This window comes from Galleria mellonella, unplaced genomic scaffold, assembly GCF_026898425.1.
Source record: "Galleria mellonella isolate WM207_F2 unplaced genomic scaffold, CSIRO_AGI_GalMel_v1 utg352, whole genome shotgun sequence".
Classification (NCBI taxonomy): domain Eukaryota; kingdom Metazoa; phylum Arthropoda; class Insecta; order Lepidoptera; family Pyralidae; genus Galleria; species Galleria mellonella.
In genome coordinates this window covers 3,350,148-3,368,504 of record NW_026442084.1, presented here as the reverse complement: position 1 = coordinate 3,368,504, position 18,357 = coordinate 3,350,148, and the positions used below count along the sequence as shown (strand labels likewise).

Below are 18,357 nucleotides of genomic sequence, written 5' to 3'. Positions count from 1 at the left end.
ATTTCAATATAATTTTGCAGTATAATTTATGTAAGATATAAAATTAAATAATTTTTATTATGTAAACTAATTATATGTTACAAATACTGTAATAGTAAATTGTTTATATAGTATTATAATTTAATTGAGGGATAGCATTAAAATATACTTAAATTAATATTTGAAGCTAATATATCTAAATTTATAATACTTATAATTTGAAACGACTTATAGCGACTAGATACGAGTACATTATGTCTATTATTTTACAAACTAAAAAATATAGGAATGAAACCTTGGATATAACAATAAATGTACTTAATATATATTTATTTTAAAATATATAAAATTCCTTATTGCAATATCATATGCTTCCTCCTACTTATAAGAATCTCGCTACTCAATAATTTAATTTATAGACTAATTTTTGTTATTAGTTGTATAATTTTAGTTACGATAATGACTATTTAATATTTAATGTCAAATCCATAAAAAAAAAATCTTTTATTAATGACGTAACTTTATTTAGCGTTTATAAGTAAGAGGATGTATTTGAATAGTCACATTACCATTTTATAAACAATTATTATAAACTAAACAATGAGATTACATTGATTAATTATAAAAGATTATATTTGGTAAGACTAATATAACTTTAAGCAACTAACAGTTTTTATTGCGAAAGATAGCTGTCATTGTAAAATAACTTGTCAAACTTGACATGATGTTTTGACAGATGTCAATAAAGTGACAACTACACTTTCAGTGTAAAAAACAGTCGTGCCTTAAAATTGCTACACCCTCTCCATTCTTTTATTTTACAATTTATCATTTACTTTATAGATACTGTGAATTCAAATTAAAAATATGTAAAAAATTATATAAACTGCTTAATATTATTTAATTTCTCTAATTATTTCTAATTATTTTCTCATTTTTATTTGTCTTTAAGTTCTTTTATATAAATAATAAAAGTAAAATAAAAAAGAATTGACGGGGATCTATTTGTCATCAGTTATTGTAAGTAAAGGTTCACGTACAATTCAGAGACATTTTTCTTAACTTAAATATTAATCTATCACAACACACAAAATATCACAAATTATCATAATATAGCAACTATTATTATATTGAAATACAATTGGTACAATCAGAGACTACTATCAGTTTATAGGTCTGTGCATATAGTATATATAATTTTATAAAAAGCTATAAATTTATATATAGATGTTGAATTGTATAAGATCTAAAATAGCAAATTCTAGACGTTTATACATCGTCGTTGATATTTCAGTTTATTACATGTCAAAAAATGGTGAAACTTAAAAACATATTTATTTGGAAAACATCTGGTATTATGTATTTTTTTTTATGTCGTATATGTATGTATTGCTAGGTATTGCAGTATTAACGATAGTATAAATTAGCAATTATACAATTCATATTTTGCACAACATGAGTAGAATCATCAGATATTTCTAACATAAGCCATAATTTTGACTAGTACGGCGAATTTTATTTCATTGAGAAATATACGCCTATATATAAAATGCATTAAATTGAGCAACTATTCCTATTGTAAATACTGAACTATTTTAACTCTTCGACGTGAAGATATTAAGAAATTTGGTTTTGATGTTTAGCAACGTTGTAAACGACCGCTTGACTTTTTTCTTCGGCGTCCTCTCTGGTCCCAGGAATGGTTCCGAAAATGATTTTTGTAAAGGAGTATGAACTGGCATATCTGGCTCCTTGGGTAACTGATATTTATATTCTTTAACCACCTTCTCTTCTCTGGGGTCATATCTGTAGAGAACAGAGTAAGTACGTTTCACTTTCTTCGGTACTCGAGGAGCATTGGCAGTCCTTTCACTTTTGCATCGCTTGACTTTATTCCGTCCATAGTAATCCTGGTAATTGTCAGCATCGACGTATATAATACGTTTTCCTAATGCCTGCTCTCTTTCTTTCTTCAAACTCTTCCACGATGCAATGACAGACTCGCGACGGAATGTTTTATTTGGATTGTGACGGCTGATGCAGTATGGTTGATCATCTTGAATGTTGGATGTGTCTTTCAACGGAGACCCTCTTGGGCTCGGGCTGTAGTCAATCTCGTAGTCATCTCTCGACACCTGAAACCAGATAAATATGCCATCAGTTGTATACAATATACATGGTTAAACAAAATCATTGTTGATATTTCGTAATGTCTCATGAACCACGAAAGATCTTGGGGATTATTCAAAGTAGCAATAACATAAATATCGTACGTGACATCATAGACGCAATCTTAAGGCTCGGTAGACTGTCCCTTTCTAATGTCGGTTGTTTAGTGCTCTATCCCTCTCTAGTTCGACATTGGAGCCCTTCGAACGGTGCCCACATGTCTACCAACACCTGTCGCTCCCGCCATATGCTTTGATCACTCTGGAAGTCATTGGCAAATGTTCGTAATACGTATTTTTTTAACAATGAAATGTCAGGAAGTTGGTTAGAAGATCCATCGTTAAAAATGATTTATGTATCAATCAAGGCTTCGTTGTAAAAAGCGAATAAACGTTTTTAGGTGATTTACATTTCTAACGGAGGTATATTTGTTTCTTTAGAGCAAGAGAAGGTCTTTGATCAATTATTGATTAGGAATGCATTGTATTTTATGTTCTTTTCACCCATTTTAAACAAGAGAGATTAAACAAAACTTCAACGCATTACATCAAATTTACGAGTATATTACATCAACGCTTCAAATTATTATCTATTTTATTTACCCTAGTTAAATCGCTTCAAATACTAGGTGTATTTATTCATCATCATCATCATCATCTGTTCATCATCAAAACGCAAACGCACATCATTAACATAATTTTTGGTTAATGTTTAAGAGATTACAAAAATTAAAAATCAGTCGACAAAAAGTTGATATGTTACCCAAACTCTAATCAATTTTTAATTCGATAAAAGTTAAAGAAAGCAGAAAATTTGAACAGTGATTTGTTAGGCAAAACTTAAATAGTTTGTTTTATAGTGCAAAAGCTTTTCAATTTAATGACTTCGTTGGAAACTCGTTGCACAACCTCAGAGTGGTCATTTAGTTACGTTGTGTTTAGTTTTAAGTCTTTTGATATTGTGCAATATTTTATGGGGCTTTTCTTGAAATTCCGCTACGTTGTCGGCCACTGGTCAGATAATAGGTCAAACTGAAATAGACTGTTTATTATTGGATTTCATTAGAACATGATGTATATTCACTGATAGAAAATTATGCAAGTTTTTATTAGTGCTAATTTTAGTACTGATTGTTTTTTCTAAAAATGTTATTATAAAACCAGTGATTAGTTTCTTTTTCTTCATTCGAAATAAAACTAGAGAAATTGTTTTAAAAAATATCTAATCCATTTAGAAGTTATTATTTATTCTTAATGTTATATGTAACTGAAGACATTTGTGAGATTTCTTCTACATTTTGATTGTCTGTGCATATTGTGTTCAGCTAATTCAAAAAGAAAGTGTTACACCTTGAAGAAACGAGATGCTTGGGTGTCTGTTGTTACTGACACGACAAATCTGCTCAGTCTGTGTTTTGACAGCTCGTGTTGTGTAACATTATTTTTAATGTGTTACCGTAAAAAAAATAACAGTGCACTGCGAATTCGGGTCGGCTCGTTAAATGGGTCACTTTGAAATAGTTGTTCTATTAGCAGAGTTAGTTAACACGGTCTAATTAAAATGGCGAATTAACTTGTCCGTATCTAGGCTGCGATATTTTTTTATTTTTAATATTTTGCAACTTTTAACCTTGTGTTTTTGTTTACAGGTAATTTATTTTGACCATTCGACCGAGTGTATCTAAAATGGGTGAGTTTTACAGTATATACATATTTTTTTCGTGCCGTTTCTACATCGTATTCTATTTCATTCGCCAGTACTGTGATATCGCGTTAAAATAAATATACGTATATATAGTGGTTTTGTACTTACTAACGTGCATAGTCCGGTTTATTTGTAGCCCGTTATTATAGGACTGAAGGTGATAACGACAGTTAAATTTGTCCCGAGTTATTTTGGACAATACTTGAGTTTTCAATGCAATTCTATTATTATCCAACGTGTTGCATATGTTTACATATTCTAAACATATTACGTATTATTATAAACACTGCATTTGCTAGCGATTTATGTTTAACAAGATTGAAACTATTCTTAATACAAATTTTGTTACACATTTCGAAATAAATATAAAATTTTGTTGTTTAAAGCAATAATTTAATAAGCTATGTTATATTGATTTAATAACTTAATCTTCGGTTTTAGAGTTATATTTTGTGTCTAATCTCCAAGTTTAAATTTTAGAATACCATTCGTGTTTGAAAAATTAATGACTTTTCTTTCAGTCGGTTAAACATTTCTAATTGTTAATGCAAGTAAGTTAACTAACCAAGTGTTAAGCCTAGTACTATACGTGTACTATATACCTTACAATATTTGTCTATAGTGCATAATAATTCATGACCTGATATTATACACGTCAGTACAGCGCGCATAAATTATTCAAATAGATTTTTAGTGCCCCAGTATAGGACAGGCCAAAATCAAAAGCGACTCTCTTAGTTTCGACTTAAAGCTCATGTCTGTATGAATGTTTCAATGCCTAATTTTTCAACACCGTTAGTCCATATTTCGAACAAAAAAATATTACACTCGGCACAGATTTTTTTAATTTACAGCTACATATACATATGAATTCACTCTTCACTTATATATGTATGTTTTATCTAGACTTAAGTCGATTGTTATTTAATTTTGATAATCTACTGTAATATTTATTGATAAATTATAGGTACTTAAAAAAACGGTTATGCCGATAGTGACAAAAGTCAACAATATAAATTTTTGTTATGTAATATTTACTCATAACTTCGTCCGTCTAACCGGGATAAAAAGTATCCTTATATCCTTATCCATTTCACGAGTCTCACCAAATTTCATAGGGATTGGTTAAGCCGTTTAGACGCTATAAGGTGACAAACAAACTTACTTTTACATTTATAATGTTACTGGATATAATTCAGTGTTAGATTTAGAATAGAATAGAATAGAAAATCATTTATTCAAATAAACTTACATTGAAGCACTTTTGAATAGTCATTTAAAATTTAATTCCATACATTTTTATATTTCTTATAGATAATCTGTATTGTGTAAAATCATTGAACGGATCATTCGACAGCGAAGTAAATTTTCGAAAACTGAACTAGGTATATACGTAAATTTGAAAAACTCCTATTTATTTTTATAAAGTAGCCAACAACGTAATGAACCGCTAATTATTGGTATATTTATAAATGAATTGATTGAATATGAGCAAATGACGTCATCAGTGACGTACGAGCAAACGTACTTTTGATAACTCACGTGCGTAAATAATACATACGCGGATACTGTTTCACTTAAATACAATCAAAGTTATTAACACATATTTTACCGTATATTTATAGAAATGTATTACTATTTCAGAATTAAATTCACTTTCATATGTCAATTCCTATTATTGACATTGAATCGCCAAGTATAAATATAGCGTTGTGAAAATGTACCGTGGATCGGGTCACGTATCTCTTTTTTAGAGCAATCTCTCAGGGTTATGGTTTAATTTATTAGATGTTAAATAAATTTATTCAATATCGTAACGTAATTAAGGGGGTGTCTCGTGATACCAAAGACTCAGAAGTCTCCGGATTTAGAAGTAATGGGAGGATTTTAAACTATTATCCTTTGTAGCTCAAGTGGACGTTAATGGAGGAGAATGCTGCAACTTATGGAAGAACTTAAACTGGCTTCGGTTCAATGGAGTAAATTTTTATTTCATTACAATTTTTTATTAAAACGTCTAATGTAGACGTGTTAAGAAATTATTAAGTACATTCTTTCTCTGTGTAACGATAGAGACATAGTGTTACTAGTTCTTTTCATCTCTAGAATGTAAAAAGAGAAACTTAGAACAGCTATTTTTTGGTAAAGAAATAGATATTTAAAACTCGATAAAAAAAATCAATATCAAGCAAATAGCAAGTTAATATTCTCATTTAATGGAGAGAGATCTAGTTGTGGGTCATTAAAATATTTGTTTTGTTTTCTTAACTTTATTATCTGTTTTATTCATTCTTGCTTTAAAGCATATATTTAGTCTAAACCTTTCTAATATATCTAGGTCTTTACTCTTTGTTTTTAACTAAATTATCAGCTGCATTCACAATTAATTTCGTTCGTTCTTGAGTTATTTCAATCTCAATCTATTTGATAAGTAGAAATCTTGTTTTTTACGTTTGTTTTAGATTAAATCAACATTTAGATAGTGACGAACACATACAAACATGTGTAAATAATATGTAACACCTTGGACACGACAGTGGTCAACGCTAAGGTCGTCAACCGATTTCTAATCTATCGGCGACAATCAAAAATAGTTATTACGTACTACGAATGAGACATTGAAATCTTCCTGACTAACCATTTGTGTGCCCACGCGCATTTTTCCCTAACATCTTCATTTTACGATGAGTAATCAATTTTTTTTATCTTTAATATTGCACCACAGTTATGACGTGGTTCATTGATTATAATACTCAATCAAAGACAGTTCAATAACTTATAAGTATTTAGGTCGCACCCATCTTTTCCTCGCGTACTCTTGTATAAATAATACATCCAAATAAATTTCAGTGTGATTGAAAAACAGTCATATAGATAAACATTCTAATTTGTTATCTTACTAGCTAATTTTCATATATGAATTAGTATGATTTATCGAATTATCAAAATTATTAACATTCACATTCATTTGATTTCTAGTTTGTTTGTTTTCAATACAAAGACTATCAATAAAATATTAGAATGATAAAAAAATGTTTCTTCAAGAAGTTGACAAATTAATATAGTGTTCGTGTATATTTTTTCTAGACTCATGTTTAACATTTATAACGATGACTCCAACGACCATGTTAATCTATCACATTCCACACAATTCGTTTCATTTTATAAAACGTGATTTGTATTTATCTGATCTATATGCTCTCGGTCCCAGCTTTCGAAATCATGAACCGGAATAACTATGACAACTATTAGTGTGATTGTTGCAACACGATGCCTAAGTACCAACATGTCAAGTCTAGGTACATTAGCCTCCCCTACCGTCGGTGAAAGTGCAAAAAAATTCGCTAAGACCGGTTCGCGAATCACAAATGTCGAAGGCAAAACCCGAATTGACAATCGACACATCTATCAGATGTTATGACAGCGTATTATGGCAAACACTTTCTAATTTTATTTTTATTATCGTGTGCCGTACTATAATGACCGGTTTAAGGCGTGTTGCAACAGAATCAAAAATGACAGTTCCATTTTTGAAAATCAAAGTCAATCCGCATAAGCATAGACAAAGAGAATATTTATAGTACAAAGTGGTTTGTTCCGTTTTTACGATTGTGGGAATTGGTCATTAAGGATGAAAGGGAACTTATAAATCTCTTAAATCCAATGTTCTTAACCATCAATAAAAATATCTGCATTTGAATATAAATTTAACTTATTAGAATATGCAATTATAACATAAAATAATCAAGTGTTCGTTATAATTGCTTGATTATGTTATTGATATCTTTATAATTTAGTGTAAATATTTTAAGTTGTTTTATTTAATTGACTGTTTAATGACTTGTTTAAACCGTTGTTGAATTACTGAATTTAGATGTTTTAACTTAATAATTTATTAATAGCAATTAATATCTAAATTAAACTCAAAGTGATTTAAGCATCTTAATTTAATAAAATCTGTTACCTAATATCAAAATCTGTCAAGGCTGCTATCGATCTAGATTGAAATGACCTTTAAGCTGTATTAAATTAGAAACTTCAGATATCAATCTTTATGATTAATATCGAACGTTTTAATCAAACATAGAATATCGATTGTCGTAGATTAATTTGAAATTTAAACTTCGAAGAGAGAGCTGTGAGAGTCAGTAACCGTTGAGCGTACCAAGAGCGGCAATGTCAAGAGCTTTACCACAAAAAGACGTAATTCCATATTCAAACACGGGGCACGCACGCGCTGCAGTTCAATGACAGCGAGCATAGACAAGCTAGTTGCCTTTTAAGCACATTAAACTGGCCATGCACTTTGCGTAATAGTCGCCGGCCGGTCCACAGACCGTATTCCGTAATCAAATATATGAAACTAAGTTGTTTATGGTTTTATGCTTTTCACACGATTATAAATTTACGAGTTTTTAAATTACAAGATTATAAATTACGAATTTCTATAGCTTTTGTCTTAATTATACTACTCTTTATTTGATTCCATCTTGAAGAATCTTGCTTTCAGTAATTAATCATTATAGTAATAAATAGATACTAAACTTGAAAATAAGTTGTATTCCTCTCGTAATAAGAAATTACAGATGTATTTTACTTATTAAGAATTTCAGTAAGTTACTTACCACGCTCTCCCAACTACCACCAAGGATAGACTTGTCCAACATGTTGAGACACCAAAATCCCTTCAGTAACAAACACAACACAGTTCAAAGTTTTTATTTTGATATGCGTCCAACTTTACGAAATAGTATTAGGTAATGTTGTTAGACGCGGGAGTAATCACGTTGTCACTCGGGAGTAGTATGTATTTGGCACACGTTCGCTGCGCTCTTCCCTGAACGACTGAAGCCGAAATTGTTTCAGACTTGTATTTATAGTGGCTACACGAAAGAGGGCGGGTTACAGGAAGACGCTTCCTCAGTGGTTTCCACTTAACACGTTGTCAGAGTGCCTTATTTTAAGGCAGGTACTTCGAGGAACGCCAGCTAAAAGTGCCTCGGGGTGGTGCACCCTACTTAATTTCCTTTTTGTTTATAGAACTATGTCACATATCTTAGGGATAATAATTCTGAGAATATATCATCTTTCAATAGTTTATACTTCCTTTTTTATAACATGGGTAAATCTTCCGTTTAGATTTCCAGATAAGTGAGATGTTATATACAATAATGTATCTTCAAAACATCATGAAAAAACTTCTTGTTGAAAAAAAAAAGATTAGAACTATTGATTATAATTTCTATTCGATCGATGTGTACTCTATTATAAACTAAACTATCAATCAACAATCGTTATACATGAATCGTATTTAGAAAACAATTTTGAAAATTAGCGTGTCATTTTCTTTGTCAATTAAATTAATTTCTTGAATATTTAAATCCTGCGACCCGGCATACTACGATAGAAGTTTATCACAATATTATTTATACAAGTTTATTTATACATGTTTCTGTTTTTACTATATTATGCCTAAAGCGATGATATATATGATTCTTTCGATTCGATTCTTTTCGACTCATCGACATGAGTTAACAATGAAATTGAACCTCGAACATATGTCTTGATAGTTTTTAGATACGTCAATTATCGCATACGGGGGGGGGAAAAGGATTGTTAGCAATGGAGTTTGACAGCCCCATTGCTAGCAATATGCCTTATTAGGACAACCTCCACGTGGTTCCCCCTGGAAACCATCGTGAATAATTCTTGTTGAATTCGTCACGATGGGCTAACTGACCTGCTTCATCCTCACCTATCATCCTTCATTGGTGCCCCGCCGGTGTATACCGATAGCGCGGGTAGGGTTACCATTCCATTATCATCCATTTAAAAAATTATCGCATACGAGTATATAATAGCATAGTTATAGTAACTCGAGTAAGAAAATGGTTTTTAAATTGATTAAATTATGAACTACTTAATTTCACAAATAAATTACTTTAACTTGAATATTATATCGTCAGGTTGATTATATTTGATTTAATTGTTATTAACGTTGAAACCTTTCAACGTCATAATGTTATAATATCATATTTTGGAATATCTATATTTCATTGAAACATTTACTAAATTTGTTTCACTTTATTACTCTACCCGTTAAGTGTTAGATGCACTAACTTAAATAAAGTACAGGATACACTCGAGTCACATTGACGTCATTATACGCCAATCGAACGTAGGCCTTTGATTGCACCATAAAATCTGGCTGTAAATAGATTTAAGATCCTCATTTCTTACTTTGTGTTTCAAAGTTTACAATTGCTGGTATCCCATCATCTTTATAATTTTTACTTTGGCTCATTTTTACATGATCAATAATGTCAATGGCGTTATTGAATAATAATTTAACCATATTGCTTTAAACTTAGTAGAATTTCGCAGTTTTACTTGCTGTTGTATCAGATGCTTTAACGAAACAAGTCGTCGCCCTGACCGCATCGTTTATTTTCCTAAGGGACTTGGCTCGTCTATTCTGTAGAATAGATTACTTGTTAATTGAATTAATTGCGACTGTTAATGACTTGTTTGTAGTACTGTATCTATTTTTGTCTACTGTGAATATGCGTTGACTCCGATTAACCGCATGAATACAAGTATTTACTGATGTCGTAACGTGCGGCAGTCAACTTTAGTTTATGCAGTTGGGCTTATAAATTATGATTGAAAAGTGTTATCTGTGTGTGTGTTAAATTTTATTTTGTATTGCACACTATATGGATTTGCCGAGTGGTCCCGGCATAGAATAGGGCATATTCCTATTCCTTCCCCTCCCGTGGGTGTTGCAATAGCCTCTCAAAACATATCCAAAGCCTAACTGCGGTTGCCAACCCACCTGCCAAGCGTGACGACTGGTGGCAAAACCACTCAAGAGGAAGGCTTATGTTCTGCAGTGGATAGTTAAATTCTAATATGATGATAATTATATGGACTCGAATATTTGCATTATTTCTAACAAATACAAAAACCTTTTTGACATTATTCTGAATATGCAATAAGGATGCTCAAAATACTTCAACTATTTCAGGATCGGGTGAAAACAGTGATTTTCGTGTAAAACCGTCCAATCATAGTACTTAGTCATAATGCATCGGTTTGTTATCTGTCTCTATCTTCATAGCAAGTCCATTAAGAGGTAAACATATTACAGAAGTGGCATCTTTATCTATAGGTACATAATTCATTTTATGCTCACATTCTGCTTCAGGAGAATCTTGATTTCTTTTTTTATTTCTTTGTTTTTCTATGTTATTACAAAAGTTTACTCTCTATAACATCACCAATCCTTTTGTCATCATAATTGTTTTTGCATTGCATTTGTGATAATAATCTTTTTTATTTCTTTGTTTTCTTAAGAAACTATGCCTAAGTCGTTTTCCTTTACCATATCCCTGTAAATTCTAAACGTGGTACAAAAATACATGTGTATTTTTAACTCATGTGAACCATGCCGACAGCAATAGCTCTTGAAATATAAATAAGTACATAAATCTAAATAAACTTCCGATCTAAAATAACGGAATTACTTTCAGTGGAATGGAGTTTTTTCTAAGTTGTTTTAAAACAAATTTTACCTTATTGTTTTCATAAAACTGAAACGCGTTTACGCGATGTGCGTTTACTAGAATCCATTAGAGCTTAGTTTTGCAATGAAAGCTCGTAATGTATCCACATGACGTTACGTTTTTGGAGCAAATGCGTTTATGACGTCAAATTATTGCGTTACGCCTTACAATGCTTTGTTATAATTTATTGGAGCAATTTTTTATAGTATACTAAACATCCGCGACTTTACCCACGTGAAATCTTCGATGACGTCATACGAATCTTACGTTTATAATTTAGCTGTAAAAACGTAATAGACTTTCGCAAGTTACTAACGTCGATTTTTTTTTCATAGGTATATACTATTAAAAGTTTGATTATTATATATGATATAATCAGTTCTTATTATTCTATTAAATTATTTGTCTTAATTTTTTGAGAACCCGCGACCGAGCTTGTTGGTTTATTTTATATAGTACAGACTTCTGTTGTTCTTTTTGAGACCACAACTTTCTTGCCTTCTTAGTTTTATGTCTTACACCTTTAAATAATAAAAAAGTAATAAGAAAGTTGTGTTTATGTAAATAAATTTTAAAACATATACTCGTATGAGTGTAATGAATAGATGTTAAGATAGGATTTATATAATAACCAAGTCACCGGTTAACCCGTAACAGAACTTGAAAGTTATCTTTATTATAACTTTAAACGTCCATTAAAATTTGACCACGACCATTTACTAAACGCTATTTGCCAACAATTAATTTAATGTACTTACGGCTCAATTAATCACAGAGCTTTTATTGTTTGTACAGTGATTTGGATTTCGTCCAATATGGGGTTTATAATTCATGTAATTTCTTTATTTCTATCACTTTATGTTGTATCCAACAATGACATTGTATACAGCTGTGATGAATTAGGGGCTCACTACACTATCATATGTATATGATCATATGTAGATCATTTTATGAAGCTATTGACACCGTCGTCCAATATGAGATTTGTAAACTGTAATGCAATTTGTTTTATTACTACATTTTTTGTTGTAATCAACAATAATATTTATTGTTACATATACAATCATTTCTAAACTAGGTATAACATTATTAGTCCTCAGGAATGTCAATATTGTAGATATTTTGTAGTGTAATATACTCATTTCATATACATATGATCCAATGTATATATGATAGTGTGATAAATCCCTTACACTGATGTTTACCAAAACATACAAAAGGGAACCCTGGTGGCGTGAGTTCAGTATTGTTGTCAGTTTTCATTCAGATTTATGTTTCACGAACGCCTTACTTGAGCATAATAAATTGTTTGTTTGTTTGCTCGTACCATATAAAATATTTCGAGTAAGTACCACTGAAGTGAAACTAATCCTTAACCTCTGATGACTTCAAAAGCGAGAAGTTAACATATATTGTAAAATTCGCCCATTTTTTTTTTCGTGTATGTTAATAGTTAAATTTTAAACTTTTTTTTTTTATAATTGTGTTTACAATCAATAGGATTTACTCCTATATTGGTCCTTTATTAATATTGCTATGAGAGGAAAAAGGTATATAACAATTGTTTTACACAAATGTGGTAGTTTATTTCATATGTATTTAATTTATTGGGCTGAATCCAACCATAACATTGTTCAAAAGAATAATTGAATTTGTGTTTAGAAATAAAAAAAAAAATATTGTTTCTTTTTTGTTTTCATTAAAGTTTTTTTTTTCTTGGATATTATGAACATTTTTTTGTATATTTGAAGGTCTCTTAAATAACAATGAACATTTCTCTTCAGTAAAGAAAATGTAACGTTCAAAATTACGATCGTTTCCATAAAAAAAAAATCAAATTCGAACGCGACAAAATTAGAATGAGACCAAACACGTGAGTGGACCATATTGAATGCAATAAGAATCATTAATATCAATTCAGTATCGTCCAAAATGTCTTTTCACATACCTAATAAAAATACAGTCCAATTGCAATACGTCCTTTTTGTGTTTACACACTGTTTTTACAGTGTGTATACTATATAAAATGAAGACCTTGGTGGTTTAGTGGTCGGTGATCTTTACCTTCGTAAGTTTGATTACCGCACAATAAAAACATTTCCTTTCCGTGAGTTTCGCAAGAGGCAACTAAGGGAACTTAATGGTCGAGGGATAGGTGGCAGCGTACCTCTTAAAACATCACTAAAGCCTAACTGCGACTGCAAAACGTAACAACTATTGGGAAATCCCCCAGGGGGATGGACTATGTTCAGCAATGGACAATTATCAGCTGATATAATATGTTACAGTGATATTTATTTATTTATTTATATAAAAATCATAACATCGCCGACTACCCGTCCCCGCCGGCGCTAACGAAACGTAACGGTTGGGAGTTACGTGTACAGTCGCGCACAGATTACGGCGTTGCTGACGTGTGAACTATAAATAATATATTGACCTACTTATCGAGTTGACCCTTCTGGTGAACGCGTGCACGGCTCTGGATGAGGCGTATTGTATTATCTGGGCGTGTTTAGTGGTTGAAATGGACGGTAGTGGATTAACAATAGTCACAGCTTAGGGGTACGAATTCGCAAAATCAAAACTAGTAATCAACCGACTTAAAAAAGGAAGCGGTTCTCAATTTGATTGTATATTTTATGTATTGTTGGCCTCATCATTCCATTATTTAAAAAACGTTTAGGAAAATTTGTTTTTATCTAAAAGAACTTTTAAATTGGTCCCACAGAAATTTTAACAAAATCGGTTTAAGTTTAGTTTTTAAAGTTTAAAACTAACTGGTTTTCCCACGATTTAATTCAGTTTTTTTTATTTGTGGAACACAGTCAATTTATTTGATGAACTTAACTATATGTCCTTTTTTTATTAATAATGGAAAAAAAATAAAAACGTAAAAATAGATTCAGAAAACAAAAAAGAAAGTTAAATTCTGTTATTTTGATAACTCCTTATACTTAAACTTTTTTAGTAAATGTATTTATTGTGTAATTTGAAGTAGTGAAATTTTGTAATTGTATAATATAAAATGTATATTAACTGTTAAATGCTACCAAAACGACTTCCTATATTTTAAATTAGTCATTACATTACAACAAGTAATTTAATAAATTATTTAGTAAACAAGTAGTTTAGTAAACGCTCATCAAGAGAAATATATAATTTTTTCGTAGAGGATATTTATCCTCCAGGATACCAAAATATAACTTATATTTTTAAACAATTTCTAAATAGAGGTTAATGATTTGTCTCTATATGATTTCAACTGACTTTAAAAGATATGAAGGTTCTCATTTCGGTTGTATTTTTGTTTATTGTTTGTTACCATATGTTTTCCTTATGGTTTCTTGGACAATATTATACAAATCCTCCAAATCCTCCAAGGTTGTTGTGGTTTTTTTATGACGCTTAAAATGAAACTGTTCCTTTGATAACTTGTTGTGTAAGTGTAACTGTGTTATTTTATTATTATTTTAAATGACTTCAATAAGCAGGAGATAATTTGGTTGTATTTTATTTTCTGAACAGATTTCGATGATAATTTTCTTATTGATTTTTATATCCCGTTTTGCTATTTTTATAGACAATATTTTATTCGTAAATTCCTTACTTATAAAATGTGAAAGTAATTTTATTTGTTTATTACCTCATAGCGCCTGAACTGATCAATCAAGAATCATAAGATTTGAAACCTATATAACATTTGGAATGAAGAGACCACTTTATATCCCAGTCAATTAATATGTCTCAGTCATGTGGACGAAGTCGCGGGTAAAAACTAGTTATTTCTTTTCTTCTGTAATATAAACAAAGGTCTGTCTGTTTGTCAGGACTAGCGATGATAAACGATCAGTAATACACTAGTATAGCATTATATTATCTGTGGTAATACATATGCATTTGTATTCCGACTCAGGAATAGAACTCTGAAATTAGGCTATGACTGTAGCCGTGGTTAATCATTATGCCATTACGAGCTTCGCGGAAGATGATCTCTTAAGTCTGTGTAATTTCTTGGAAATGAGTTTATCATGTTCGCATCAAATATATTCAAGTTGTTTAAATTAAGTTTTTAGGATATTTCTTTTGTAAACATTTATAAATTGGATATTTGGAAATTTATTAATTGTGAACTGTTATGGATAAGTTTTCAAGAATAGTCCATTGTATAATACAAAGTCGTCTGCTTGTGTATTTTTGTTCCACTAGTGTTCTGTCTTGAAACAGCTGTGTTTGCTTGGATAGTTTGGTTTAAGGGATTTGGGGGTAAAATTATAGGGTAGACATCATCGTAGTTCTATAAAAAAAAATGTAATGCATTATGTCTGTACTTACCTTAAAGATTGACGTAGCAAAACTAAGTGTTATTTTGACTATCCGTACTAATATTATAAATGTGAAAGTGTGTTTGTTTGTTACCTTATAATCAATCCCTTAGTGACTTAACCAATCACTATGAAATTGGGTATATACGTATAGTACGTGTAGCATGTATAAGATCGAGAAGGATATAGACTTTTTATCTCTGTCACGATGGCGAAGTCGCGGATAAACGCTAGTAATATTATAAATGTAAAAGTGAGTTTGTTTGTTTGTTACCTTATAGCACCATATCGACTTCACCAATCATTATGAAATTTGGTGTAGACGTTACATGTAATGGAGAAGAATTAAGGCTACTTTTTATCCAGACCAATAAACGTATTTTTTAAGCAATTTACAATGGTAAACAAGCTGACGCCCCACCTGATGGAAAATGGTAATCGTTTCCTATAGACATGAACTGTACCATTGACATAACAGTGTATACTGTTTCGCCCATAATACCCCCATTCGACGCCATTCCCGAGGACTAAGGAGTTTATACTTCTGTACCCTGTAAATTCACTGCCATGTTCCATAATCCAAACGAAACACAGTCATGCAAAACAACTGCTTCACGGTAGAAATACGAAAGGAACAGAGGTATCCAAGCAAACGATTTCCAATATTCCGATCACGCAATCGAAGTCATGGGTAAAAGTTAGTTTTAAAGTAAAGGTATTTTACAGTTTACAAATACGAGTATGATATGACGTCATAAGTAAATCGGCATGCATGAACCAGGAAACAGTAAAAATAAAATACTAATGTACAACCTTAGCTCACATTTTGTTTATAAATATGATTGTAATGTAACGAAGTTTGTGTTTAACGTTGTTTTATTATTCACAAAAATTTAAATGTATGTGAAGACGTAGAATTTATGATATAATATTGCGGTGAAATAATAGTAGTAAAACTACTAAATAATATTTTTTTGTACAACTTAAAATGACAAACGAGTTGACGCCTGGAAAGTGGTAAACGTCGATTATAGACATGACCATGGATAAAACAAAGTGTACTGTATCGCCCATGATATCCTTCATGTGTTGACATTCCTAAGGATTAAAGTTTTATGCCTCTGTACCCTATAATTTCATTTCCACATCGCACCTTTCAAACAGAGACACAGCAATGTATACAACTGCTTTGATAGTGATACCCAACAAAATGCTTTTGTACAGTCTTACCCTGGTAAATATAACTCTTTGTACCCTCTACACTCTTCTTCAAAACCCCCAGTCTCCTAACTACTTAAAGAGTAAATTCGAGTACCTTTTTGAAACTCACGAACGTAACCTTCATTCCAATAATACTCTACAATTATCTTTCCCCTCTCACCATACTGGTTACGCTTCAAACTCTTTTCTCCTACATTCTTCATGACTCTGGAACGCGCTTCCTGATGCCATTAAGAGACTACCGACTAAACCGCCTTTCAAAAAAAGCGTTCACGCTCACTTTTTATCTTTATCCGAGCAGTAAGTGCTTTATATTATTCTCAATTTCGTGTATAATATAGTATATACCTATCATATATGTGTAAGTATATTTGTTATTCATATATATTTATTCGTTTATATATGTAATTTTAGTATGTATGTATATCAATAATTAGTAGTACCGCATTCGAGTTTTCTGACACTTCCCTATGGTTGACTGGGAGAGAATGCTTTTAGCATTAAGTCCGCCATGTACACGTATTTGTACTAATGAATAAATAAATAAAATAAATATTAGTATATAATACTAATGATACAAGATCTTTATATCAACGCACTAGTTATGCCTCTAGTGTTATACTCGCAATAATAATAGCAGAACTAGCGCTTGTTATTATATTTAGCTATTTTTTATGGATGATAATGGAATAGTAACTCCACCTGCGCTGTCAGTATACGCTGGCACTGATGAGCTGGAGCACCGATGAGAGATGATAGATGAGAATGAAAAGGCAGATCAGTTAACCCATCGTGATGAATACACCTGGAATTCAACATAAATGTTTCCAGGACGAAGAACGTGAAGGTCGACCTGGAAGGGTATATTGTATTAGTAGGTAGTATTGAAACTGATAGTCCGAATTACTAACAATCCCTTAAGGGGAAGGATGTATAAGGTATATAGGTATTAGGCATACGATCTACCGCAGCTTGCCATCGACAGATCGTATGCCTGATTGGCATTCTTATTGTCTCAGTAAGTGAGTATACTTGAGATGTTACAAATCCCTGGTATCTTTATTGCCTGCAACATACTCATACTAGTTTTTACCCGCGATTTCGTCCGTGTAACTTTATACTGATTAACCGCAAAATGCAGCTGTGTCCTACTTCATCCCTAATGCTGTGTGTAGGTACGTGAAATTTCAAGAAGATTAGTTGAACGGTTAATATACTTATAAGTGACAAACAATATCATTTTCATATTAAAAATATTAATTACATGTGGTCTCAGCATGGCCGTGTAGTCCCGGCATAGAATAGGCCACCTTTTCCTATCCCGCGGGTGTCGTAAGAACAGACTAAGGGAGGGCGAGGGATGGGCAGCATCGTCCCTCTTAAAATATCTCTTA

At 31.4% G+C, this 18,357-nt stretch overlaps 2 protein-coding genes across 4 annotated transcripts in view; one reads left to right on the top strand and one right to left on the bottom strand.

Moving 5' to 3' along the window:
* The window catches only part of LOC113519381 (dual specificity tyrosine-phosphorylation-regulated kinase 2), a 183,637-nt gene that overhangs the window by 131,331 nt on the left and 33,949 nt on the right, over nt 1-18,357 (top strand). The gene's annotated exons all lie outside the window — the stretch shown is intronic.
* LOC113519382 (uncharacterized) lies at nt 12-8,689 on the bottom strand. Its single transcript, XM_026904443.3, has 2 exons — nt 8,478-8,689; nt 12-2,114 (listed from the first exon to the last, which is right to left on the bottom strand). Exons 1-2 carry the CDS (start codon nt 8,517-8,519, stop codon nt 1,575-1,577), a joined length of 582 nt encoding a protein of 193 aa, XP_026760244.2. The 5' UTR covers nt 8,520-8,689; the 3' UTR covers nt 12-1,574.

Coding starts and splice junctions, on each gene's coding strand:
- LOC113519382 (XM_026904443.3), bottom strand. CDS start 8,519: ATGTTGGACAAGTCTATCCTTGGTGGTAGTTGGGAGAGCGTG. Junction 2,115..8,477: donor GTGGTAGTTGGGAGAGCGTG/GTAAGTAACTTA, acceptor ATCTGGTTTCAG/GTGTCGAGAGATGACTACGA.